The sequence below is a fragment of the Myripristis murdjan genome, chromosome 13, assembly GCF_902150065.1.
Source record: "Myripristis murdjan chromosome 13, fMyrMur1.1, whole genome shotgun sequence".
Lineage (NCBI taxonomy): Eukaryota > Metazoa > Chordata > Actinopteri > Holocentriformes > Holocentridae > Myripristis > Myripristis murdjan.
Window position 1 is genome coordinate 32,109,507 of NC_043992.1, and position 27,097 is coordinate 32,136,603.

At 43.1% G+C, this 27,097-nt stretch overlaps 1 protein-coding gene across 1 annotated transcript; it reads left to right on the forward strand.

Moving 5' to 3' along the window:
• Positions 1-637: 637 nt before the first annotated feature.
• On the forward strand, positions 638-27,097 carry arhgap32a (Rho GTPase activating protein 32a). Its single transcript, XM_030066701.1, has 22 exons — positions 638-966; positions 6,509-6,622; positions 7,610-7,715; positions 7,952-8,040; positions 8,325-8,409; positions 13,722-13,808; positions 13,939-14,076; positions 14,246-14,338; positions 14,458-14,580; positions 15,109-15,186; positions 15,915-15,996; positions 16,133-16,282; positions 17,769-17,871; positions 19,589-19,733; positions 20,137-20,219; positions 20,718-20,825; positions 21,004-21,149; positions 21,241-21,454; positions 22,233-22,378; positions 22,550-22,624; positions 22,744-23,472; positions 23,722-27,097. Exons 2-22 carry the CDS (start codon positions 6,534-6,536, stop codon positions 26,046-26,048), a joined length of 5,196 nt encoding a protein of 1,731 aa, XP_029922561.1. The 5' UTR covers positions 638-966; positions 6,509-6,533; the 3' UTR covers positions 26,049-27,097.

The window sequence follows — 27,097 nt, forward strand, 5'->3', positions numbered from 1 at the left end:
GGAAACAAACACATGAGCAGCCATCTGCATAGCTACACCTGAGGAAATGGAAAGTGCAGTTAAGTCCACGGACCAAATGCAGGAAAATTAATCTCAAGTCTTATAAATAAGCTGCATGACCTATATAGTTCATGAAATACACAGAGGTGACTCAGTTGATTTTGAAATTACCTCCACAAATGGCTAGGGAAAATAAGTCTAAAAAAAAAAAAAAAAAAAAAAAAAAAAAAAGTAACAGACTAAAAATAGGTTGTTGCAGTGCCTCTGAAGATGGAAGGACCCTAAAATTCAGTATCAAATGTAGTGATTCCCTAAATTCAAGAACTTGAGAGGGATTTAAGGGTGTCCAGTGCAATAATAAATAGTTAAAATTCAAAAATACTCTCCGCATTACACAAACAGAGAGATTATGTGTTCAGGATCACTGGCTTGTTCATAGGTTTCACTCTTCCCACTCTTACCATCCACCTACACCACAGGCAGTTATGTAATTCTGTACCGAGCCTTATCTAACAGCAAACAGCCTCTCAGTTGGGGTTACATACAGTACGGGGTGCACACCATCAAAGCGGGGAGGGTCCATGCTCTCACAGATATAAAGATAAAACGGGGAGGTCATTGACATTGCAAAGGTTTGGGAGCCCCTGGGGGCAAAGCAGCCCGGCGCGCGGCCGAGCAACCAGTAGTGCGCGCGCCCGGTGACGAGTGCAGCTTCTCGGCGGCGGAGAGTCGAGGAGAGGAGAGAGGGACTCCCGAGCTGCCACGGCGGTGTCGCAGCCGGGTCTAGCTTCAACCTCGACACCATCTACCTCAACACGGCGGCTCGTCTCTGCCCATGTGTCGGTACAGCCCTGCGCCTGTCGGAGTGCGATGCTGAAGCCATGTTTCCTGGCCGAGGAGCTGTGCGCTGTGCCGCGTAGAGGAAGCGGCGGAGTGGAGCGGCGTGCCGGGCTTGCACAGTTACAGGTAGGCAGGCGCTCCTCTCAAAGCAATTGTCGGGAACTGTCACGTACTGTAGCTCCACACCGTGCCACGCCGACCAGTGCTCTGTTTATCATGTGCTGCCAGTGCCTTCCACATAATCACACCTCAATCCATATGACGCGTTTGGAAGTTGTTTAATTGATCAGCCAATGAATATGGAAGTTGAAAAATGTGTGTGTGTGTGTGTGTGTGTGTGTGTGTGTGTGTGTGTGTGTGTGTGTGTGTGTGTGTGTGTGTGTGTGTGTGTGTGTGTGAGCGGCAAAAGGCTGACTGGTGCTCTGTCAGGCCTTCAGGTCACAGCAGACCAGTGGCTTGGATCAAACTTTTACTTTTAGGACTGCCAGGGTGTATTTTACTTTATTATTTATCGTATTTTATTACTATGAAACAAAATCTGAGTTCACCTGTCAAAATGATTTTTTTAATGGCAGTCCACTTGAGGAAATATCACTGTGATATTCTCTGTGTGTTCCTAATAAGTTCCTAATAATACTGATAGTATTATTTGTAATTGTTAACTGTGAACCAATAACAGTGATTTTTTTTATCCCCTATGAAATCCTTGTCATATTCCAGTTGTACTTCCACAGGGACATGATATTTATATAATATCCTCACAAAGGCTATTATAGGATTACTACTTATGACATGTATTTATTTAGTAAACTCCCCCACACTGCCCAACCCCCCCACACACTCACCCACTACTTTACCACAGTCATGTTTCTCTCCTGCAATAGCTCCTCATTTTATTTTCAGTATTTTGTAATTGCAGTGTTGTCCCATTCACTGAAAGACACTGTGGCTCTCTGCTGGAGCATCATCGGCCCATTTGACAAGGCTTTACACAGAATGGGATATAATCACTGTAAGGCTTAGGATGTCATCCCAGGAATTTCCCTCAGTGACAGAAGAACCCGCTCGTTGATTAAATGTTTGGGTGCTGTGTGTGTGTGTGTGTGTGTGTGTGTGTGTGTGTGTGTGTGTGTGTGTGTGTGTGCGCACAGCTCAATCAGCCTGCTGTTCACCCTGCTTTCTGCCCTTCATCTGTGATAACTCTTTGTCTCAAGGTTGTGGGACAGAGATTGAGCCATGACACTGATTCAGCCTGAGATGAAATAAAGTTAATCTCACTCTGGTAGATTTCAAGCAGATTACGGGATCATATGATCGCCCCCTCCCACCCACACACACACACACACACACGCCCTCCCAAAGAAATAAAGCTCTAGTAAAGATGGTTGTTGCTCTAAGTTGCCTGTGTAGTATCTGCAGTACGGCTTCCTGCTGGCTGGAGAAACGAATCGATGTCATCGCCTGAGGCAGACTGGCTGATGAGTCAAAGCTGCTGGTCAAAGGTTCCTCCAAGGTTTCATTTCCTCCTCTTGCTGCATGCCTCATCCTCAGTCTGGAGGAGCATCAAGTCACGATGGACGGGAGAGGTTACCATAGCAACCGTGGGCCTTTCTCCACTGCGTCTCTAGCTTGTATTGACTGCATTCCAGAGCTCAGAATAAGAGCAAGAGCACGAAACCAACTTTCTCTCGTTGCCACACGTAGATAGGTCTGTCTCGTACTTGGCGGAGGAGGGTGTTTTTGCGCTGTCCTTTATCTGCAGTGAATTCATGACATATTAAAAGTGCAGCAAGGATGGTGTTCATAGCAGCGTAGCACAAAATGACCACCAACTCAATTAACGTTGTGATCACTTCCATAAAATGAGTAAATGCATCACCAGGCGCTGAGATGTTTGGATAGAACTGGATGATATATTGATATTATATAGATATCATGAGACTATGCAACTAGATATTGTCTGGGATTTTAGATATTGTGATGTGACAGGGTATAAGTCTTTTCATGGCAATCATCTGACTTTATTAAACAGTAGTATTATTTGCCTCCTGCTTGGTCATCATATCCACATTACCAGTGCCAATGCTTGTTAATCAAAAATCTCTTTTGTGTAAATATCTTATGAAAGCAGCAGTAGTTGTCCCTGCATTATTGTAACAATATCAATATCAAGCTATTCCATCAAAGACATCACAATATTAAATTTTGTTTATATAACCCAGTCCTACTTTCAAAACTCACTTTCTGGGCCATACTCTGTTTTTGACCAAAAACTTCCAGCCCACTGGAAATTCAGCCCTTTCCCGGTCCACTCTTCCCCTCCCCCCACCCCCACCCCCATCCCACTCCATTTACTGGCTTTTTCAGCCTGTCAGAGGTGGCGGATGGTGTGAGGAGCGAGTGCTCGGCATCACAAGACATGTCATTCTCAAGCCAAAAGCGATCATGATGACAAAGCACTATTATTATTCCAGCATATTGCACCATGACACATTACCTCTTTACTAGATGTCTCTGTTGGCTCTCTGCTCTAATTAGCTAGGTTATTCATCTCTATTGGGAAAAATGTGGATTTGTTATGTGCGATAGTTACAGGCCATTGTGAGCTCTGCCAAAGACCTGTTGATGTTGGTGCAGTTTCTACTGTATACCAGCAGAATATCAGTTTTGCTTAGATGGAACAAGTGGAGGCACAGGATTCTTCAAAAATGTATGGAGGCTTTATTGCTTTGAACATTTTTTACGCCAACTGGTGCAGCATAAGGTCACGATTTTTCCAAGAAGTAAACATCATGGGAGTTAATTTCACGGGGACTTGCTGTCAGCTAAGCCTAGTTATGTGGGTGGAGTCTGTGTTGCTGCATCCTAGTCACAGCACCAATACAGAAAACGATTATACAGTATTCATGAAATGGCCGTTTTTAAATTCCCTCCTGCTGTACTTGGCTGTAGTTGTGGGTTGTGTGTTTGAAGCTACAAATGCTGTAGGTAGGCAACTGTTCTTCACGTTTACATATATTTACTCATTCAGGTTTCAGAAACAATGAAAGATTTCATAGGCTGCCCTATTTTTCCTGTAAATGCCATGTAGGCCACCAGACACCACAGCTCCATCTACGCACCGCTCCGGTCTCTTGACATGGGAACCACATTTCTCCTGTTAAGTGCCACAGTTACAGTAGATGTCACTTTTCTACGGAATGTGCATCCAACGCAAGATTCCTGAGATTTCAAGGTTTCTACCAAGAGACCAGCTGCATAAAAATGGTGGTTGTCTGGGCTGACAACAGTCTAGTTTCCTATTTTTTGTGTGTTTGCTTCTTTAGAGTAAAATTACTCTGTAAAATATTGGCTGTTAACCATAGTGCCAGCTTCCCCTCAACATCTTCTCTTTTGATTGCTTAAAATAGACTGGACTATTTAAGGCCGTCTCCAGAATAGTGTACTTTTCAAGCATTGTGGTTTTCATAATACCAACGGGCGTTGTCAGGACACTCACTTGTTTCCGTGTTGTTTTATGTTGCTTTCACCTCTTCTCTCCCAGCTTCTTTGAAATGGAAACACAAGCCCATGACTCCTTGACCACTGAGACAGCTGCGAGGGTGTACGTAACAAAAACTCCTCTGCGATGTGAAGTACAACATGTTCCTACATTTCAAAAGACTCATTCTTCATTTGGTACAGTCAGCAAGGTCAGACGTTGTAAGACACTTTATCACGGTATGAACACAGCAGCTTGGAATCCGTCGGCTCCGTTTGCACAGCATAGTTGAAATATTGTAATTCAGGTCTCAGATAATTTCACTTTTCTGCGTGATAACTACATTTTAATGATAGTTGCAATGTCTTGATGATATTACAGTACAGCAATGGCATTGTCTTATTCTGAATATTTAAGATATACTGGGAGCCACTGATTACAAAACCCTTTTATCATCAGAAAAACTTCTAACACTTCCAGTTGCAAGTGCTTTATTTGCTGACACACTTGCGTTCATTCACATGGCCTTTCAGTGACTTCTTTCCGACATGACCCATAGAAACTTGTATTTGATGTGACACTTCTCAATGGTAAATGAATTATCCATCTCTCTAATGTATTGGGTATCCTCTGGCAAGGTTATGGTGTCTATTAAAGAGGAGACATAAGATGTGGAGAGAGATTTGGCCTGTGTGTCCGCCTGGTCACATTCTGCTGAGTCAGGCGGCTTTGTGGAAGTCCGACAGCAGCACTGAGTGTGGCGATGAGCCAGTGGGGCTGTTGGGGGAAATGCTACTACAGCAGCGGCTGGGCTGATGAATTTACTCTTTACTCTAAACATTTCTATGTTGATTAGAGCACCCACTTAGGGAGGAGGTTAAACTGCCTCACTACTGATTGCAGGGATTTTTTACTGCTGAGTTTGGACCTTGAAGGTGTGATAAGAGTCTTGTTTTTTTTTTTTTTTGTGCCCCCACATGCCGCAGATTCATTGTCTTGTATCTTCAGTCTGCGTGGTTGGAGTGTGGTTGTGGGAAGATTGCACAGAGACATTTCAGAGAATCTAGTTTTGCTTTGTCAAGGCATTCCTTAGTTGTTTACAGTACATAAAGAGAACAGAAGTAATAATCGACTCAGCTCTCCTTCACACAGCACACAGGTGGAGCGCCCTGATAGGGGCTGACACAACATCAACAACCGCAGGGTTTGGACGGGCTCTGCCTGTGAGGAACAGGACTTGTAGACGTCTGTCAGCCTCTGTGGTTTTCTTTTAGCCTTACTGTCATCATTTGTTCATCAGTCTTTTATAAGGGGAGAAGCATGTACAAACACATAAAAACACCCACTTAAGCCTGGGGAAATATATCAAAAATATTTAGATAATATTTTATAAATATTGTTATATGATAGTAGTCGTTGTTTGGTATTTTGAATGGTGTAATATTGTGTTATGGCGCTATATATTGAGATATATTGTGATATATTGTGATATGTGTGGTCTTGTCCTGATTTTAAAGGCTCCATTAAAGAGATGTAATTGTCTGAACATACGCTGCTACCCAAAAATCTCTTGTGTGTAAATATCTTATGAATACAACAGCATTTGTATGATATTATTAAAATATTTATATTGAAGTATTCAGCCAAAAACATTGTGATATGCGATCTTGTCAGTATCACCCAGGTCTCCACCCACCTCAAATCAGACTCTGCATTTGTTAGCCCTTTTATCAAGGTTTGTGCAAGCTAACAATTATTTCCCAAATCTACAAACAGGTGGACTCAGATTCAGATGCCTTATGTAGCTGCTCCAGTGATTCAAATAATAAAACTTAGTGACGCTGTGACATTTTCCACAGGGGTTAATGTGTACATGTTGTGATGGAAAAACTGTCAGCATTGCGTTTAAAATGATGCTGTGAAAGCTGAAACGCTCAAGGAATTCACCAAATCAGCCTCACATTCATTATGACTGGAGCAGCTCCCCGGCACTGTAGCATGATGTCATCGCAGATTACAGTCTGGGCTCTGTGGATGTTAGCCTTGAGAGGCGCTTGCTGCAGCCTCAAGTGGGTTAATGTCTGGCGGCTTCATTGCATTGGACTCCTCTTCTTTCTCGCATCCTCTCCACTCCACCCACCCGCCTTCCCTCGCTCTCTGCTTCCCTCCCACTCTCTTCCTCCACAGTGGGCAGTTGCGGTAAGGCAGTATCATGGAGGCTGGATGTGTGGTTGCCGCGGTGATTGAGAATGCTGCCTCAGGACCCCAGGGAGAACCAGGAAGTGGTGACGTCCTTGAGGGGTGAGTTACTCTCGCTGCACTCTTGTCAGCTGATCAGGATTCTTCAGAGTATATAGATGCATACAAAAGAGGAGTGTGTGTGTGTGTGTGTGTGTGCATGAAAATGAGCATGTGTGCATTTGTGTGTGTTAGAGAGAGCATGCATGGCTGAAAGTAGGGACAGTGCTGTGGTTGGTGGGAGTAAGACTAAAGCATGGCCCTGTTCTTTGTGCCTGTGTGAAAGAGACTCAAGGGTGGCAGAGGAATAAAAAGGTAAAGATCTAGATCAGGTCAGAAGCTATCCTGAGACGCAGATTTACATTGTGTCTCTCTAAGTAGATCTGTAAATGTAGATCACACACAGTATGTGCTGTGTGTCAGTTTTCTTGGCCTCGTTGGGCTGCATCCCTGCATGGAGTGACAAATCTGAGCCTGTCTCCCTTCTCTTTGTTGCTCATAAAAGTTGAGCTGAATGGACTTCACCCTCCACTCCCCGATACATTGACTCACATTTCAGCCGAGGGTTTTGTGAAGCACTCCCTCGTGGGTGGATCGCCTTTATGAGTCTCTGAATAGCAAGCTTTGCTTACCCAAGCAGAGACAAAAGCCTCCATGGCATTGCCCTGACCCTACCAAGAGTGAGATGCTGCCATTTTCAGGCTATCTTTCCTGAGGGTGCTTTAATTAACTGCGGTCAGTCCGACCGATATTCAGCTGGAACAAGATGACCATTTCCTTGTTCTTGTTTTATTTTTGCATTACCACCTGAATATCAAGGGTCCGAAATGCCTCAATCCTAGTACAATGTGTTTTCTGGGCCATGCTGGTGCAGTGTCATGATTCCAGCCCTGGCAACACACTGTGGATCACTCGCTTTCACTTGCTCCCTCTGGTGTATATGATAGGAATTACAAGTCTTGTCTGAAAAGCTACATGGATGTTTGCTGCATGACAATTGCCTTTTATTCCTCGCTGACTTTCTCTCTCTCTCACTCTGTCTCTCTGCAGAGCTGCGTTACCTCCTCCTGAACTGGACAAAGACGATGCCTTACCTGAAGTTATCAGCTGTAATCCTTCAGGAGAGAAACCGCCACAGGAGACACCCACTGCCATGGTACACACACATGTTCTCGCACATACCCACAGCTTTGGCTGACTGGTTTATTCACACATCAGACCGTTAACTTTGTATTATCACTGTCTATTACCGCACAACTGCTGTTTTATGGTGATTACTATTTATACCGTGTAATTGCTCTTGACTGCAACAGCTACAGTGTGTGTGTGTGTGTTATCGTTCAGCAGGTTGGTGACTGACTGACTCTTACTGATGTTTGCTTTGTTTGGCAGATGAACGATGAGGTCACCGAGCACCCAGTCGAGCCCCTCCTGCGCTCCTGCGTCAGCACGGCGAGCATGAAGGTCAAGAACATGAAGAAGTAGGTGCTCCCCATGACAGTGTTGCTACTATTATAGGCTGTAAACCAGGGCTCTTATCCAGGGCAGTAAAATGAGGACCTGTGAAATGATGGGCGCGGCAAAGACAGACTAGTCAGCCTGTTGGATCTCTAATCTTGTTCTCTCGCATGCAGGCCTAATATCTCTGTCTCTCTTTCTTCTCTCTCTCTGTCTCTCTCTCTCTCTCTCTTTCCCTTCACCTTTCTCTCCATCAAAGTGTCAGCCGGTAGAATACTGATGAGATGCTGTTGTACTGTATTTCCAGGCTGACGTTCCCGAGAGGTCACTTTCCCAGGTTGGCAGAGTGTGCCCATTTCCACTATGAGAATGTTGACTTTGGCAACGTGCAGGTGAGCGCGCTGAAATACTTACACTGCATGACTAGGGGAGCTATGTTTAGTAATTGTGTCTTTGGCTCACGTTCAGTGGCCATTTTGATGAATCGCTCCACAAATTCTGGAAACGTAGTGGGGCAGTTGTACCACCGTCCTTTCTGTTTGTCTTTTCCGAACAGTCGCACCTTCACTGTTGCTTTTTCTCTGACTGTTTAACGTGAGTGAAAACAGGCAGCCGGAGAGCAGGTTTTCACAGTATTGTGTTACCCTGCACTGTGTTGGCACAATTATGCATTACATCTCAGTTACATCTGTTTCATTCATTTTTAAGTCATCATCCCATCAGTGCATTAATCCACTGACATGTGATGCCAAGCTCATCTGATTGCGGAAAACCTGCAGTCTTCTCTATCAGTCGGATTCAAACAGACCAGTGAGTAAATGGGATAGAATGGTTTTATTGGTTAGACGGGTGACTGGTTTCACTGGCAACACTTAGCTTGTGCCATTTGCGGCATCCTCATTTGACCTTATTTCTTTGTTCCTAGCAGCCTCTGACTGAGGCAGTTCACTGTCCCAGAGGACAGAGGAGAAATAGTTGAAGACTTTCATTCTAAAAGGAGATATCCACCATTTCAGTTCATTTTAAAACCTACTTTGACAAAAATATTCACTGCTGTGAAAATAAAATCCCCTGTTGAATGTCAAAATGGCAGCATGTCAGAGGATATAACCTCTTTAAATACAAAGAAACTTAAAGGATAAATCCAGCCTGAAACATATAAACACCATTCAGAAATAGGGATCATTGCTGTTTTTCTGTTTGGATGTGTATTTTGGTTAAGATATTGCTAACCAGGCAAAAGTGAATCCAGTAAGTTCCCAGGGCCCGATGTTCTATCATTTTTCAGTCTGAAAAAATATTCTGTCAGTGGATGTTTTAAAACTAAAAAAAGCCCTGTATTTCCTAAGTCCTTTATTCACTCAGCATTAAAATATATGTATTTTGATTGTATGTGTTTATTGAATATCTGAAATGGTGTTTATGGTCGCGATACTCTTATTCAAATACAATTATTCATTAACAGTCGCAGAGTTGGCATTAGCATTAACATTAGCACATAACATTAGACAGTAATATACACAATCCTATCTTCCCACAACATAAAAATAAGAATAATGGCCATGCCCTCTGGTGTATTAACAGAAAAGTATAATGCGATAATACAGGTTCAGTAAATATAATCTAAAATGGTGTTTGAAAATATGTAAAAAGAGTATGAAAAAAATACATTCAGGGATCACAGGGCCCTGGAAGTATAGGACCTTTGGAACAAGTATAAGATTTTCACAGCATAGCCATAACAGAGGAGGATAATGGGAACCTGATCAGGTGTAAGCAGATGGTTTGTGGAGTGGAGTGTAATGAGAAAAAATGCTGAGCTACCATATGCTACCACAATGTGAGATTATGTTGAGAATGTAATGTAAGCTTTGAAGTCCTGTTTGCTGTCAGTTTTCAGAAAATACATATCCTTTGTGGCACTGTGAGGGTTGCATGGACGAATCAGATGGTGTGTGCTCATCCGGACATTCAAAGTTACAGTACAGAAGTTACAGTATGCTGGAAGGACTGCAGAGAGAGAGTGTGTGGAGCTTTTATTGGATGTGCAGCCTTCAGATTGTGATTGTGCTAGCAGAGCCACAAAAGAAATGCTGAGATAAAAAAAAATCTTTGAGACAGATAAGAAGAACAGTATTTATTTTAAGGTTGCATTACAATGTATGATCCACCAGTCGATAACAAGCCCCATATCTCTAGAATTAGTGTAAAAGTGAGTTTCAAAACATGTAAATGGCGACAAGACCAGGACCACATGTTTCTGAAACCGGTGTGTCATACGCGTCTTCCTGCTCGCCTACGCCCTTCTATGAAAGAGCAAGGGCTTTCTTTACTTTTTTTTTCTCCCATTAAGCTTTTGAGTTTACCATCAGAAAAACTGCATTACACCCTCAAACAATCAGACAGCACCGGAGACATCATAAGCAAACTTTAGTCACCAGTCCAACTTTTGAAATGATGTTAATGCCTTTTAGACTACATTTTTCTTCAAGGTATTTTTTATTCAAAGTATATGTAGCATTATATATATATGTATATTTATGTATGTAGAGGAGCAAACCTAATGTGCAGGGATTTAATTTGAAACTGCAGTGGTCACCTGTAGGACCTGACGGTGGGTTCTACTATAGAGCCAAATTTCTGGCTGCATTTGTTGGGGATTCATGGATCCTTTCTGGCTAACTGGGAAATTGGAGGAATAGAAGTTTGTATTTAAGTAAGAATTTGTTTGCTACAGTGATAATGAGAAGCAATGAAGCCAAAATTACTGAGTCATTTGCTGGAGTGGCTTTTGGCCACCCAGTGTACCTGTGCAGTTCACCTTGCCTGCCAGCAGAGGGCAGCAGTCCTCTATTCCTCCATACTGGGAGGCTGCTGGTGGAGCCTGACACAGAGGAGTGTGTGCATGCTGCATGCATGCTGAGGGGCTGCATCATTACATATAGTGTTAATGGACTACATTGCAGAAGGCTGGATGAGAATTAAATGGGAATCCCAGGATGCACTCGGTGCTGTAATGGCTGCCAAGGCTGTGATGGCTCCATCAGTGGAGTGGTGGGAGGTAAAGCTGCACAGCAGTTTGAGTGACCTTGAAGACTCCACAGGGAGAAGATGAGCTAAGCTAAGCTGAGGAGAGAAATATCTGTCGAGGGAGACCAGGGCAATGCTTCCCCCGACGCTCTGCTCTGCTGTGTATAGCAGACTGATACACTTATGCCTATAGGGCTGAATCATTTTAATCAAAATCAAAATATTATTGAAATCGCAATATGGACAAGTGCAGCATCCACATCAAAGCAGCTACAGTTCCTTGAAAAAATTAAAATGTGTGAAAATATCATTATAGAAGTATTATGATGCTACAGAGCTGCCCTGGCCTACAAATCCTCTTCTACAGACGCAAACACATTTCTTTTTTTTTTATTCCCACTAAAATTTATAGTCATGTCATAATTGCAATATCCATCAAAATAATTATTGTATCGTTTTTTTTGTATATATTTTCTTTATCATATCGGTGAATACACACCCACACCCACACATACCCACAATCACTCTGTGGGCAGATACCATTTTCATAGGATAAATATGTTATTATAATATATATTATACGATTTTATGCTGATTGTTAAAGATATTATTTATTCTTACTACTGTATGTTACTGTTTATTTGTCGATGTAACCCCGACAGGAAGTTGGCTGACAGATGAGTCTTTGTTCTTGTGGTGCTGTAGCTCCCATGATGCATTTGCTTGTCACTGTATTTGCAGAATGTGGCGGCAGGAAGGGAGAGTCTAGATCAGATTTCATCGCAACATAGCACAAGGACAGCAGCCAGCCTCTCTCTGTCTCTCTCTTACACACACACACACACACACACACACATGCACACACCTGATTGCACTCTGGATTAGCGCCATTCTTGCCTTGAGAATGGGACGAATGAGGATTGTTTTGAAATGAAGAGGGGTCGTCTATCTCCTGCAGCTTCGCCCGTGTTTGATGGATGAGTGTGTGCGTCTGCGTGTGCCAGTTGAGCCCGTTTACCGCCAAGCTCCTTTGTCACCAGAGAATGGAGAGTGGATAAGAGAGGGAGGGCAAAATGGAGAGTGGGAGGGGGAGAAGGAGATGGAGGTAGAGTGCAAGAGAAAGAGGAGGAGGGGGGGGGGTTGAGAGAGGGGTGTAAGAAACAGTGGGTAGCATCCTCTTTTCATATTTTCTCCTCTGAATAGAGCAGTGAGTACATGATGATCCACTGCCCTGTGAACGAGCATTTTATATAAGGCGGCAGGGGACGGCAAACAGGCGGGCGAGCAGCATCACTTTAACTCTTAGGACGCCAGCAGCAAATCACATCCCGCCCTTGGTCCCTAACTTGGCTTGTTGGAGCAGCTTATTGAGATCCGGGACTGCGGTTGCACACCATGAGAGAGCTTCCTGCAGCTGTGCTATTGTGGGCGGATGTCTTAGATGCTGTAGTGGCAGGTAACTTGAATGCGTGGATGGTTATGTGTTAATTTCGGCTTTTCATGCCAGATGTTCATGAATAAATAATGTCTGCAGGCATGTTTATGTTGGAGGTGTGCGCCTGAACTGTGGGAGTTTGTTCAGATCTGTTGTGCGCTGTCACAGGTATGGATCATCGTGAAGTCAGATGCTCGAGCGTGCCTCAAAGAGCGTCTTGGAGGGAAAAGTGAATTTTGATTAGCTTTATCTGGCTTTTGAAATCGTCACGTTTCTTTTCTGGAACCAGCTCTAGCTTCCCATCAGCCCTTTGGCCACACAACCCCCGCAGTATTATTACTTTTCATTAATTTTTGGGGGCTGTGATTAGCATTTTGGGTAAATCCTAGCAGTTCTTAAAGGACATCTACACACAGCTCTTCCTTAATCACTTATTCAAGGACAATTTCTCAGGGTGGTTTTTTTTTTTTTTTGGGCTAATTTGCTGTATTGCTGTTGAGCAGTAAAGCTGAACTAGGTCGCTGTGCGTTGTGTAACTGTGTATCCAGATGAGCCTCTAACAGTTATAAATAACCAAAACTTCCCTTGGCTTCCAGGTCTTTGAAGTCTCTTCTGTGCCTATCAATGTATTCCCAAACTCCTATGTGGCTTTGATCTTCTCTGATCTTCTCTGTAATGGGCCGTATAGAATATTGGGAAGAAAGATGGGAGAGGAAGAGGAAATTTGTGCTAAATCTACACCGCCTCCAGGGGCTGACTTCTTAGCAGCTTATGTATTATACATTTCATATTGCAGGATTTATGGTGAGAGGATTTAAGCACACCCATGTTGGTGATTGAGGAAATCTACAGTTCACATTCTCCCCAGTAGGCTTAGACCTATTCAGTTAAATTTAAAGAAATGTCTCTGAATTACTAAATGAGATTTATGGTTTTTTTTAAAGAAACATTTGTTGTATTGTATTTTTGTGAATGCACATTAACACGCTTTTTCCGGTCATTATTTTATGGGGTTCAGTGTTCATTGCTGCTTGAGTTTGAAAGATGGCTGCACTCAACTTACAGAGGCCAGTGAGTGTGGAAGCGCTTTTACTATTTCATGAAAAAATGGGGTCGGACATCATGTTCCTCTTGTATACTAGGTCACATACAGAGTGGTTGTTGTATCATACTCATGGATTATTTACAACATGGTCCCTCTCAATTTTAAAGTATCTCTCTCTCTTTTTCTCTGTGCAGTTGGCTTTTGCAGAGGGACAAGGTGAGGGACAGAAGGCTGGTCTCGACTCCAAAGAGCTGTTTTTCCTAGTGCAGATCACTTGCCAGGTACAATTACATAAAGCAGGACTTTTATTTATAACATACCGGATAATTGTGGAGGCACATTTTAAACGAAGAGCATGCAGCAGACTACTGTAGATGCTTACGCGAGTTTGTCCTCTGCTGGTCTGTGAAGAGTCGAAACTGGCTGGTGAAGAGGTCCTACGAAGACTTCCGCGTGCTGGACAAACACCTGCACTTGTGCATCTATGACCGGCGCTTCTCCGAGCTCGCTGAACTGCCACGATACGACACGTTAAAGGACACCGTTGAGGTACCGATTCCACTATCTGTCATCTGTCAGGGAAATGACTCACTGCAGATTAAAAGTGAAGCTGTCATGAGTACTGGGAATTTATCTGGTAAATAAACGATTTGTTCTGCTGAATGTGACGCGTGCATTTTCAGACTCTACCAAATTTTGACATTGTGTCTCACTTCAGTCAGTAACCACGATGTTGGCAGCCTACCTGTCCCGCTTCTCAGCCATCGCTGACAACAAGATCAACTGCGGCCCGGTACTAACATGGATGGAGGTACTTATTATCAGTTGTTTTCAGCTCTGTACTATCATGGATGGAACCCATTGAGTTAACTCAGTATTTATTATTGACTATTCTATCCTTAAGTCATTAGTAATTGTTGTCTTTCCCAGATTGACAACAAGGGGAATCATCTTCTGGTGTCTGAGGAGGCCTCAATCAATGTCCCTGCCATCGCTGCTGCCCACGTCACCAAACGCTACACAGCCCAGGCCACAGATGAGCTGACCTTTGAGGTAACGTCTGTGGTGTGAGAGATTTGAGAAACAAAGTCTCAGTTTTAGGGATAAGTGCCCTCTCTCTCCCTTTTGAGCACGAAATTGTGTCTGTAGGTTTACAAAAACGCATCGACTTGTATCGGTAGCCTATTCCAAAAAAGCCAGTTCCAGTTTGCTGTCTCCGGCATGTAAGAAACAGCAGTGGCTTCTCAGGGTCCAACCCTGATGAAATCCTGCTGCATGCCAATGAATAATTAAAGGCACTTCTTAAAGATGCATTGCATTGGAACTCTCTTTTTTTAATTTCTGGTACTTATGCAAATGTGTGCTTTTTGTTGCTCAGTATAATTTAACCTACCTGAAGAGCATCAGTGCATCTCCTCTCACTGCATCAATCAGCCTCCCCAGCCTCCTACTGTTTTCTTGTTGTGTAAATTTTCTTATTCATTCAGTTCCAATGCCCTTTTTTTGTGAACAGTTATAACCTTGAATCTTTCAGCACTTCACAATGATATGTTTATTCCAATCACAATCTTTGTGCCGCAGGTAGGGGACATTGTGTCAGTCATTGACATGCCGCCTAAAGAAGACACTGGCTGGTGGAGAGGGAAGCATGGCTTTCAGGTAAAACGTCTTTTTCACCTTTTGGCAGTATGCAGTGTGACAGCAGCGGTGAAGTTCACAAGTACTGGTGCAAAGTGCTGCTTAGTTGTCCTCTGATGAAAGTTAACTTATGAACAAGCAAAACTTTTCCTCTTGTCACTGACATTTTGAGGTCTGAAAAGGGAGAAAACGTTGTGCGGCCAATTTTTTATGTGACGATTCATAATTAATTTATGATAATTCCCGACAAATGTGTTTGACATTTTGACAGAGTATATGACCTCACATACACTGAAAATTAGCAGTCATAGAAGAGTGACAGACCTTTTAACAGATTTGTGTGTAGCTTCCTCAGTCAGACAGTGAACAGGGGACAGGTGCTCGACACTTTGGAGACATAGACAATAAAACAGTGAAATATTGGATGAATGTTTTTAGGAGCGCTCATTTGAACAAGCATCACAACATTTAAAGATTATTTTAGCACAGGTTTACTCTTATCTGAGAAGGCTGATGCTTGGTTTTATCAGTGCTGACTGAATGGTTGAAGCCCTTGTTTAATAAGATCACCATGGCAATGCAAAGGCCGTTTGGCATGGCATGCTCACTGACCTATTTCTGCATTCTGCGCTCTGCAGTAGTGCGCTGCGTGCCTAACTGGTTTTTAGATTTGAACAATATGCATTGCATTGCCAGCCCTCTCGCTTCTTTACTCTTCTTCTGCCCATCACACCGTCTGTAACCTGCAGGTTGGATTCTTCCCGTGTGACTGCGTTGAGCTGATAAACGACAAGATTCCCCCCAGTGTTCAGAGCTCAGTGCCAAAGCCAGGTACAGTTCTCTTTCACAAGAGTGCCTCTGTGGCGCTCTTTATCTTTTATTTAAGACTCACTTGCGGGGATACAAAAACAATTGATTTAAAGTGCCTGCTAAGTGTGTGTGTGTATGTGTGTCCAATCTCGATCAGTGTGTAAGAAGCACGGGAAGCTGGTTACGTTCCTGAGGTCTTTCATGAAGTCCCGGCCGCCGCCACAGAAGCTGCGGCAGCGTGGCATACTCAGAGAGAGAGTGTTTGGCTGTGACCTGGGAGAGCACCTACACAACTCAGGACATGAAGGTGTGTGACGCAGCAATGACCTTTCCTGTTTTTGCCTCTCAGATTGCGCTCATCGGATTTAGTTTCCTTTACAATTTATAAATCTCCAAAGAAGGGATTACCCAGTGATTCTGCTGCCTGTGTAATGGATTTATAATACATTAAGAACCTCAAAACTACCCACATTTGTTAAGTTCTCAACAAATCTTCTCACTTAATATGCACAGTTATTAAAGTACTTTATAATTAAGATCGAACCACTAGACTATTCAAGTAGGTTCTGTTATCACACATGCATAGACTATAAAACTAATTTACAATAATTAAACTAGATGGCAGTCAGCAGAGCGCATACCTCTGCCAGTGCATGCTGCACCATGAGCCAAAATATGTTGGGTCTCTCTGAAGAGCCTCGAGATAACTTGTGTTATGATTTGACGTTGAACAAGCAAAACTGAATTGAATGCTATGCAGTTGTCAAGATCTGCCAGGTATAAGTCAGATTCTCTCCAAAAGCTGATGCTGTCTTCAGTGCCGCATTACCAACTTGTTTCTCATCTGGAGATTCTCAATTTCTAGCACCTTCTTAAGCATTTCATCCAATTCTCACAACACCACATGGCCAGTAATCACTGTATTTATTCAGTGACCACATGCTTTGATAAAATTGGCTGGGTCTTTGTATATAAACCAGAAATGGGCTCTTTGGTTCCCCGGTGTTTTTTGATTGGGCAAATAATGGAGGGTTTTCCTCGTCTTATGCCAGCTGATAGGCACACAAAGTTTGATGGTGTTACATGAATTCATCCAGAAGCCTGAAGTCTTCCCTACCTCATGGCCAACCTCTCCGCAAACTTTAGTGGTGTTTTCTGAATCAGTCCTGAAGTTATGTACCTTTTAATGAGAGGCCACGCCCGCCCCATCCCTCCCTTTGGTCAGCCTTTAGCCATGACCTTGGCCATGGCTTTTCAGTGCACTTTTGTGAGAGTCCATGTATAACTTTTTGAGTTATCTCTCAAACAGAGAAACAGACAGAATAGGGTCAAAAGAAAACCCATGTCCAATCGGGTTGGCCTAGATAAATAAAAAATGATTTTTGTTGTTCTTTGTACTTGACACAACAGTATTCAGCTGTTATCTAACAGTGTAAACAGATGAGTTGTAACATCTTCCTCGGCCAGACGCTTTGCCGTTTTAAAAGACTGTCTCGGTAGAAAATTATCAGTGTTGTCTGCATCCAAGACTGTTGTAGAAAAACACGGACAATGATTTGCCAACATGCTCACAACTGGCAAACATGGAACCGGCACTAAGCTTTTTTTTCACACTTTGTTTTAGAATAGCCTTATTCCAGTGTATTAACCTGTGTACGAATCTATGAAGTATTCAGTATTTAAGTATAGGCAACAGTGGTGTGTGATATCACCAGTGTAAAGTAAATTGTTACCCTCATGTGTTTTCCAGAGAACTAATGACGCAGCCATCTCTCATGTCTTGTGTCCTGTAGTGCCCCAGGTGATCAAGAGCTGCGCCGAGTTCATAGAGAAGCATGGAGTTGTGGATGGGATATACAGACTCTCTGGAATCTCCTCCAACATCCAGAAACTGAGGTTTGTGCCCCTTTTGTTGTTGAAAATGAGTTGATGAAATCAACCACAATAATGTGTTTTGGTCCCGCCTGCACAGTGCAAGTGATGCAGGACACTGTGTTGTCAGGATGGTGTGTGATGAGTTCAGAAGAAAGGTCAACACACAAATACACATGTAGAAATATTTGCTGGTTAATGGCTAGCTCCATTAATGTCCTCATAACCATAACCAGTTATGTTTAATATATTATGGTGACTATGGTGTAGGGCTGGACAATTATTTGTTTTTTATTTCAACTTTGATTTTGGCTTCTGGTGATTATGACAACAAGACAGTCAAGATAAATTGATTATTGAGCTGCTCTCTGTTTTGTAATGATGCGCTTATTTTGTCTTGTGTTGTAAATCCAGCGCACCCCTTTCCAAGTTTTCCAGGTTTTTTTTTTTTTTTTTTTTAGTTCAATAAATGCGTGATTTTTCCCAAAATCAGTGAGTCATGTGATCTCAGTATTGACTAAAATAACCTTGATAATAATTTTTGCCATAATGGAGCAGCTCTACTGTGGTGGGACATTAAGCAGCTCATGTGCCTCTTGTGACAGGATGGTTTGATGTTGTACTGTGTGTACACATCTAAAGGTTGTGATGTTAAACTTTTGCATTCACACTGTGAGAAACATGCTTGATGGGTCACTCAGTTCTGTTTGGTTGTTAGCAGGAGGCTCACAATCATGACAAATCGTGGATTTTTCACTGCTTTGGTATCGCCTTTCATAATGTTACATCATGTTCATGAGTTAACATGGCCAGCTAGCAGTCACTAATTGGGTGCAGCACAATTAAACAAAATAAACTGGAAAAATAATGGTTACACTCATCAGTGTACCACTGTTTCTAACGATAGAAGAAACTGTTTTCCAACCAGTGTTTTTGAGGAGTTTATTTCTGAAGTCCTCCAAATAAAAACTCTAGAAAATGTGGAAGCTTTGAATGGCTTTAATCAAATTCTCATCAGTTTTTGCCAGAGGAGGCTGTTTTTCATGAAACAAATCACATCAGAGGGGAAACAAGGGAGCACAAACAAGGAAACATCTGATTGGTTGTTGATTGCTGATTAACATAATAATTTCATCTTGGCTAACATTTCTCACACAACAAACATGTTGAACTGCCGCTCCTTAGGGGGTAACTTCCCGAGTCTCTCAGCTCTATGGAAAATGAATGAACTTCTGTTGTTCTATGGGTCGTGTTGCTTGCAGTGTGAACACAAGGTAACGGTACTGTGAGAGCGCTTGCTCAACCAGCCCCACTTAAGAGTACCACCAGTAGAACGTTATTTGTTTGACATTTTTAGGTGAAATCATGATGAGGATATTAAAGAGAGGGAAATCCAGCGCTCTTCATTTGTAAAATTGTAATGGTTTGTTGCTTTGTAAGCCTAAGTCACATGTAAGTCAGAGAATCACCTTAAAACATCTAACAATGAATTAGAATTAAATAATAAATATCATTATTTAAAATACTTAATAAATGTCCGTAGAATAGGGGATATCAGAATTGGAAAGCTAAATCGTAGCTCCATTATGTATAGCTTGTAGCTCATACTGAAATATCTCCCTTACTTTTGTTATTTCATGCTGACAGATGGGCACAAGCGGGGGCTTCCACTCATCGCCTACTCAGAAAAAATACTTCAAACATAGAAGCTTTATGATTTCTTCTCTCTGTCTCTATCCAGGCACGAGTTTGACTCAGAACAGATTCCAGATCTCAGTAGAGATTTGTTCAGACAGGATATCCACTCAGTGGGCTCCCTCTGCAAGCTGTACTTCAGAGAGCTGCCCAACCCCCTCCTCACCTACCAGCTCTATGACAGATTCTCGGTAAGGAGCCGACTGGAGGAAATGGGGCGTGGACTTGTGATGTTGATAAGCGTTTGGAGGAGAACCAGCACAGGGGTCAGGAAATGGGTTAAAAAGCTGCAGAGAATGCGGTTCTAATTCCCCATTGATAATCTAAAGACTGAAGGACTGAAGAAACCGTGTCTGGTTTTTTTTAGTTAATTTCGCTGCTGTTCTCAAAATGGGGTCAGTGCATTATACTCAGCTTTCTAGGAACAGGAGGGGATATGCATGCTAAAACATAATCGGGGGATTAAGCAAACTGACACAACAGCTCTCCTCTGAAAATAAAAAGGAAAAGAGAGTGGGAATGTCAAGGAGAAACAACTCCCTCTGCTCTGATTAGCCGCCTCTCTGATGAGTGCTTTATCTTCTGTCTTCACAGGAGGCCGTGTCTGCAGCCACTGATGATCAGAGGCTGGTCAAAATCCACAACGTCATCCAGCAGCTGCCTCCCCCACATTACAGGTCAAGTTGGAGGCTCACTGTTGCATCCTGGTGGCCAGAAATGAAACTGCTTGACTTTGGAAAATAAAACCCTGTATCACAGTATCCCAAGCCACTGAGCATACAAGGAAATAGATTGTGCTGATGTGTGATGTGTGTTTTTCCTACCTCCCAACTGTGTAGAACATCCAATTAATTCAAAATTGTTGCCTTTAGAAAATGTAACGATAAATAGTACAGCACAACATTCCAAGTGGCAGTAAAATCACTTTGGATCATGTTAAAAAAATCCTCTTTAAACATATTTAATGAATAGAGGGAGATTGATACAGTATGTTGTTGAATGCATGAAAACACTAGGAATATGACTCCATCTTGTAAAAAAGGGGTAAGAGTACCAGTGAAGCTCTCACTTCTCTCCATTATGTCTGCATTTGCTGTCTTGTTTCTGTAAATTGGAATATTTTGAAACTGAAAGGTGAATGTCATATTCCACATGTGTTTTTTCTTAATGCACAGGACTCTGGAGTTCCTAATGAGACATCTCTCCCGCCTGGCCACCTTCAGCTCCGTGACCAACATGCACACGAAAAACCTGGCTATCGTCTGGGCCCCCAACCTCCTCAGGTAGACCCTTGAACCTCCAGCACTGTGATTAGCTGTGTAGGACTGAAGACAAACTGTAAAATTAGTACATTACCAGCACTACTGTTTCCTTCTAATCCTTCTTTGACAGTGAACTGGGGCATGTCCCAGCAGTCCTCAGCAGTGAAATAGGTCATGCTGTATTGGAACTGTGTTTCAGGTCCAGACAGATTGAGTCGGCCTGTTTTAGTGGCACAGCGGCATTCATGGAGGTGCGGATCCAGTCTGTGGTGGTGGAGTTCATCCTCAACAACACAGAGGCTCTCTTCAGCCCCAAACTCAATGCCATCATACGGGAGAGCACAGGTTGGTTGTCATCTTTACCTCAGCAGAGAAAAAAATGTTACTGGACCTATGGAAGGACATTGAATAAAACTCTCCAACACTCCACCTTTAGGTAACAACACCTTATCCAGACCCAAGTCGCTGCTGGTCTGCTCCCCTTCGACAAAGCTGTTGTCTTTGGAGGAGGCTCAGGCCCGTACTCAGGCTCAGCTGGGCTCCCCAGTCACGACCCCCTGCCTCTCACACAGCGATTACATCGAGGTTGGCGAGGGACCCGGAGCTCTGCAGGGCAAGTTCCACACAGTCATCGAGCTCCCGATGGAGAGGTACTGTAATGGACCCCTGAAGGAATGATCTGATATTTTTGTTTGGTTCATTTTTTTTCTTTTTGTGAAGAGACAGCTATAAGCCTTTACTACACATACAAATTGCTATTTGTTTTTAATCAGTATGTTTTTTTTTTTGTAGATGCTTTAAAATGTCTTAAATTCAGTTGTCTAAATATTATACCTCAAAAGTAATTGCAGCCTTGAATTTGAATTTATGAGGTCTTCATTTAAACATAAACATTTGATCTAATTTCATTTATCCAACTATTTCCTCTTGTCAAAATTAATCAAGTTCCTCTGCATCAGATTCATGATGGTAAAAAAGTCTAATTCAAACCTCATACTGCCTTTATAGCCTACTTCCCTGCCACATTTACCTGTTGTAAATGGTTGTGCTAGATCAGCTCACTTAACTGTCGTACTAAACTGTCACAAGGTCTGTGGAAAAAAGTAACGGTTAGATTCATTGCAGTGCTATATTATGATCTGACAAATGGAAATTGTTATGATAATTCATGGAATCATGTAGTTAATGATCATATTTCTACCTAAAACTTACCCTTGCAGTTGACCAAATATAGAGTTCTTACCTTTACATTTATCTGCAATGCATGTTTAAATATCTTAAGACTTAAATTTTGTTAAAATCTGTCTTGAAATGGTCATTAATTGTTAAATTTAATTCAATTTAACTACATTTCATCACTTTACTTTTGTTGGAAAGAAACTCCAGCTTATTGATCAACTGAGATGGTTCCTTTCTGTGTTTTTGCAGTAAGCGGGGTCTTGCTAAGGCTAAGAAGTCTCCTGTGGGAAACTGGCTCTCGTTTTTCCACCTCGGCAAGTCCCACTCTGTGTCTAAGCGTAAGCTGAAACGTCACCCCAGCGAGCCAAACGAGATAAAGAGCATTGCACTGCCAGGTCAGATCACTGTTACCTTATACAGTCAAAACCACCTGCACTGTTAGGTGAACTTTGGATGTGTCAGTTTCTTCATCTCATCTTGAGTGTCCAGTGTGCTGAAATGCGCTTTTACAAAAAGTGCTAAGGATTTGTTGTAATGAGATATAATTGCTCTGAAACCACATGCAGGTGGGAGAGGAGATAGTGGCACACTGCGCTCCACCAAGAGTGAGGAATCTCTCACCTCTTTGCACAATGTGGAAGGTAATTCATTATTCCCTTAGATATAAATATTAGCACATAATAGATAATCTGATTTTATTGTTAAATGTTACTTCTGCAATCTCTCTTTGCACTCAAACACTCTTTTCCTCCATTCCCAGGGGAACCTCAGAATTACCGAACCCCTAGACCTCGTTCCACCAGTGAGGCCATTTCTGCCGCCTGTAGAGACGACCTGCGCAACACCAGAAGTAAAGCTGACCACAGTGCTCACCTGCTGAATAAGAGCCATAATGGTGCTGATTATGTTCCTACTACACCACGTGATTCACCTCCACGTCAGGAAGATGACCTTGACCTTTGCCCGCCGGCTCCAGGCATCTCTACCTTGGACTTTGACCCCATGTCCTTTCAGTGCAGCCCACCCGCAGCAATACCTGGACTGCAACACAACAAGGAGAGCAGCAAATGGAGGAAAAGTGTAGGAGAGTCAAGTGAATCAGAGCCCATTTCCTCCCCTAACAAAATCGTTAGCAGTTCTCAGTCTCCAGATATTAGTCTGGTTTGTGGTAAAGGTGGAAAGAAGGTTACCAGACTGCACTCCCCTAAACTCAGGAAGAAGTCCTTTAAGACCCACCCTATGGCTGAAGCAGATGTTCATATTGCATCTGCCTCCACACAACACAGTGTTTCTAAACCCCAGGGGGCAGCATCTGCCTCTCCTCCACCTGTCCCTTCCTCTTCACCTCCACTGGAGAAGTGTGAAGCTCCAGTGACAGATGGGAAGGAGTCCAGAGTCTCCTATCAACCCTGCAGCCCACTCAGCACAGTGAGCCAGGCGTCAGCCCTCACGGACATTAGTCAGTCTGCTCAGAACCTGCCTGATCCAGGTCAGTGGTATCTCCTATTTAACATATCAAACATCATATACTCAGCCTGAATATATTCTTGTTCACCTAGCAAATGCCATTACTACTACTACTACAACCACTAACAATGCTAATAATAATAATAATAATAATAATAATAATGTATTCTGTAGTTTCTTATCAAAGCTTTTGTGTCTTGTCCCATCATGTCTTACCATAGCTTTGTTTGTCCTGTCATACTGTAGCGTTGTTTGTCTTATCCCCCCCCAGGAACAGATAGACTTATGAGTTCAGTGTCTGTTCTCCCTCCTCACCCTCCCTTGACGAGTGCTGCACGCAAGTTGGCTTTGGCTCTCGCTGAATCTGCCCAGAAAGCTAGTGACAGCTCACAGAGGAGATGCACCCACATCCATGCCCCCTCAAATCCTCTCCAGAGACAGGAAGCTCCTCATGCCCAGGACAGACTGCCTCGGCCCTCTGTTCTCGAGCTCCAACCCTACTCCCAGGAGTACTGTGGCCCTCATGTCTCTTCTATCTCCCAGTGGCTACCCTCAGCCTGCACCCCTGTTGAGAGCCATTGCTGCCCCCATCCTGTTAATTTCCTGCCTGCGCATCTCAGCTCAGAACCGCTACAGGTCACTCATGGGCAAGAATCCATGAGTAACTTCACGCCTAATGTAAGCCCACTGGGGTCTGGAAGCTTAGATGAAGGTAGTACAGAGATGAGAGACCACAGAGAGCGGAAAGAACCACCGCTTAGAGATATGAAGCCTGATGACACAGTGGCAGAACCCACCTATCACAGTATTGGCGTGTCAACACCCACTCAGCCAGTCTGCTCTCTTCAGAGCCCCTCAGCTTCTCCTGTCTATGTCAACACTGACTCTATCAATGTCTTTAACTTCCGGACTGTTTTGGCTGAGACCTCAATGCCTGCCTCATTAGAGGAGGTCCTTCCACGTCCGTTGCAGCCGCCGTCAACCCACCACTACAGCCAAGAGGAAGAAAGACCTCTCGGGGCAGTTGAGGATGTCTACAGTAATCATCATAGACCTAGTCTGGCAGGTCGGATGCCTGCACCGCACTGCCCTCGGCCCGACGCTCTGCCCCTTCACCTTTCAGGGCCTAAAAGCATGTACAAGCATGCCTCTGAAAGTCGCTACAGCACTTTAGGCTTAAAGCAGCCTTTGTCACCTCAGTACAGACGTTGCCCCAGAGATGAGCACCTTGTCAGTGACCACCACAGGCAGCAAGGACAATGGCAGAGGTCAGATGATAGAATAGTTGGGCACCCGGCTATCCGGAGGGCTCGCTCCTTCCATGCTCCTCAGATTAGTCACTATGAACTGGCAGAAACAGAGGTCCTACCTCCTGATACCATGTTTTATGTCCAACAGCCAGCCACCCAGGAGGCACCTTATCAGTGGCTGGTACAGTCTGGCCTGCAGCCTGTTCGGCCATACTTTGACAAGGGGCATGCTGAGTACCGCTACAGCCCTTACTCAGATATCAGCCCGGTAGATAGTTCTCACTATTATGTGGATCCCTACCGACCAAGTGGTATTCGACACAGTCAGTCCTATACTATGCGTTCCACAAGGGATAGTGGAAAGTCTGATTACTACAACTACCCTCCACACCACGCCCCTCCTGCAAACAGGTCACTCTACATCGAGAGCAGGGACACAGTTGTTTACAAGGCAAGAGATGCAGAAGTTTTTGAAAGAGTTGTCTATCAACCAGTCAAGCAAGAGAACAGATACAGGCATAAAGCTACTAGTCCAGCTATGTGTCCCTATGAGAGTCCCCTTTCACCAACTGATTTCAGAAGTAGAGAGATAATGCACACGAGGAGCAAGTCAGACCCAGGAAATGCCTGCCTTCTCTCCACTAACAGGGCAGAAGGCCAACACGAGGTAGTAGCTACATCCCCAACCTCCTCAGAGCTCCAACAGGCAGACCCTGAGGTCATCAGGCAACAGGGTGGTCACCAGTCTATTGACGAACCAGTCCCAAGCAGGCAAGAGAGGCAAGAGTGTGTGTCCAGGAGGATTCAGATCAAAGAGAGCTCCTCCCAGCCTGTCCAGTCACAGCAGCAGCCACAGCTGCGCAAAGTCCCCTCACTTCCAGAGAGGGGCTGTCCAAATCTCAAGAATGCTGAGCACAATGACCGAAGCCATTCACGACGCTGTGGCCAGGATAGATTAACTATGACCAATACTGTCAACAGCTCCTCTGGTATTTTGAAACCTAGCATCCTCAGGAGACCAGGGCGATCACAAAGTATCAAAGAAAATTGTCACTACTACCATTACCACGCTAAATCCCCTCTGGATCCAGAACACCAAGGATCCTTTTCCACTCAGCCCAACAGAAGGACTCAGAGCACTAAAGTCAGGCCCACATACTATGACCACATGGAAGGGTATTATGCAGCTTCCAAACCTAAACCCACAAGATCTGGTAAAGCTGTGGCTGGATATTTCCCTGGTCAGGGCTGCATGTCTCCCCATAGAAACAGACTGCTGTCCAAGGCTCTAGGTCATGGGGCTTTTCATCATGCTGGACTGAGATCAGAGGCTGGGGTCTATGAGTGATTCTCACCACTGTTTTTATCTAATTCCACACCGGGGCCAAAGGAGAACAGCACTTTATCCTCTGCCAGACCAACAGACTATTGTGTTTAAAGCGTGTTTATTTTAACCTTCAGGAGCCACTGAATGATAGTGTGAAGTGGGGCCAATGCTGGGGCTCATAACGCTTGTAGTATAATATATTGAGATGGGAATTGAGGGAGCTCAAAGAGAGTAAATAAATCCTATGCAGATACTGTCATAAATTTAGGGATTTTTTGGAACAGAGAGCTACAGAAAGAAGCATGTTTGATAAAATGGTGGCTGACATCTTCTATTTTTTGTCTAAACAACATGAGATGAAAAGGTGCAGTAACAACTGGTTTTGTGATTATGATTTTAAAATACTAGGAATGTGTCTAAAATAACTGTCATTTTAAATGTATCATATTTGTATAAATAATAAATAGCTAGCATATGTGGCCAATGTACTGTACATTATTTTTTTTCTATCTTAGCCTGGGTTGTAATTACCTTATTAAGTTAATTATGGCCCAGACTTGAACATGCACTTTTGAGGCTGTGTATTAAACACATTGTCTTACTTAATCTGGTGTACATGATGCTCCTTGATATTTTTTCTGGCAACATAATCAATGTGACAAGTTTGGTAAATCAGCACTTTTGATGGTAAAATGGAAGATACTGATCACATTATTTTTAACTTATGACAAAGGGGACATTGACTAATGTAATCATAAAATACCAAGGAGTACAATGATTTCTGTTAAGCTGAAAAATACCATGGTAAAATATGCTAGACATAAATGAGAATCAACTTACTCATTAGGAAAGTATATTTTGTATGCCATTGTGGTTTGTCACAAAATGAGTTTCTCTTTTTCCTCCTTTTAGGGATCTTTTAACAATGTGGTGTTTTACATATGGTGATGTTTTATTCATTAAATATGCTATTTCAGATCCAACCCTGTAGAAGATGATATTCTGTTAAGACATAATAAATGGTTTATTTTAATGAGAGTCTTAAAAAATAAAGATATATTATAACTGAT

What these genes read in the sequence shown, in the direction of transcription:
- arhgap32a (XM_030066701.1), top strand. Translation starts at nt 6,534, where the DNA reads ATGGAGGCTGGATGTGTGGTTGCCGCGGTGATTGAGAATGCTGCCTCA. An exon ending in AGGAGACACCCACTGCCATG is followed by an intron (nt 7,716 to 7,951) that starts GTACACACACAT and finishes TTTGTTTGGCAG; the next exon opens with ATGAACGATGAGGTCACCGA. An exon ending in AAGGTCAAGAACATGAAGAA is followed by an intron (nt 8,041 to 8,324) that starts GTAGGTGCTCCC and finishes CTGTATTTCCAG; the next exon opens with GCTGACGTTCCCGAGAGGTC.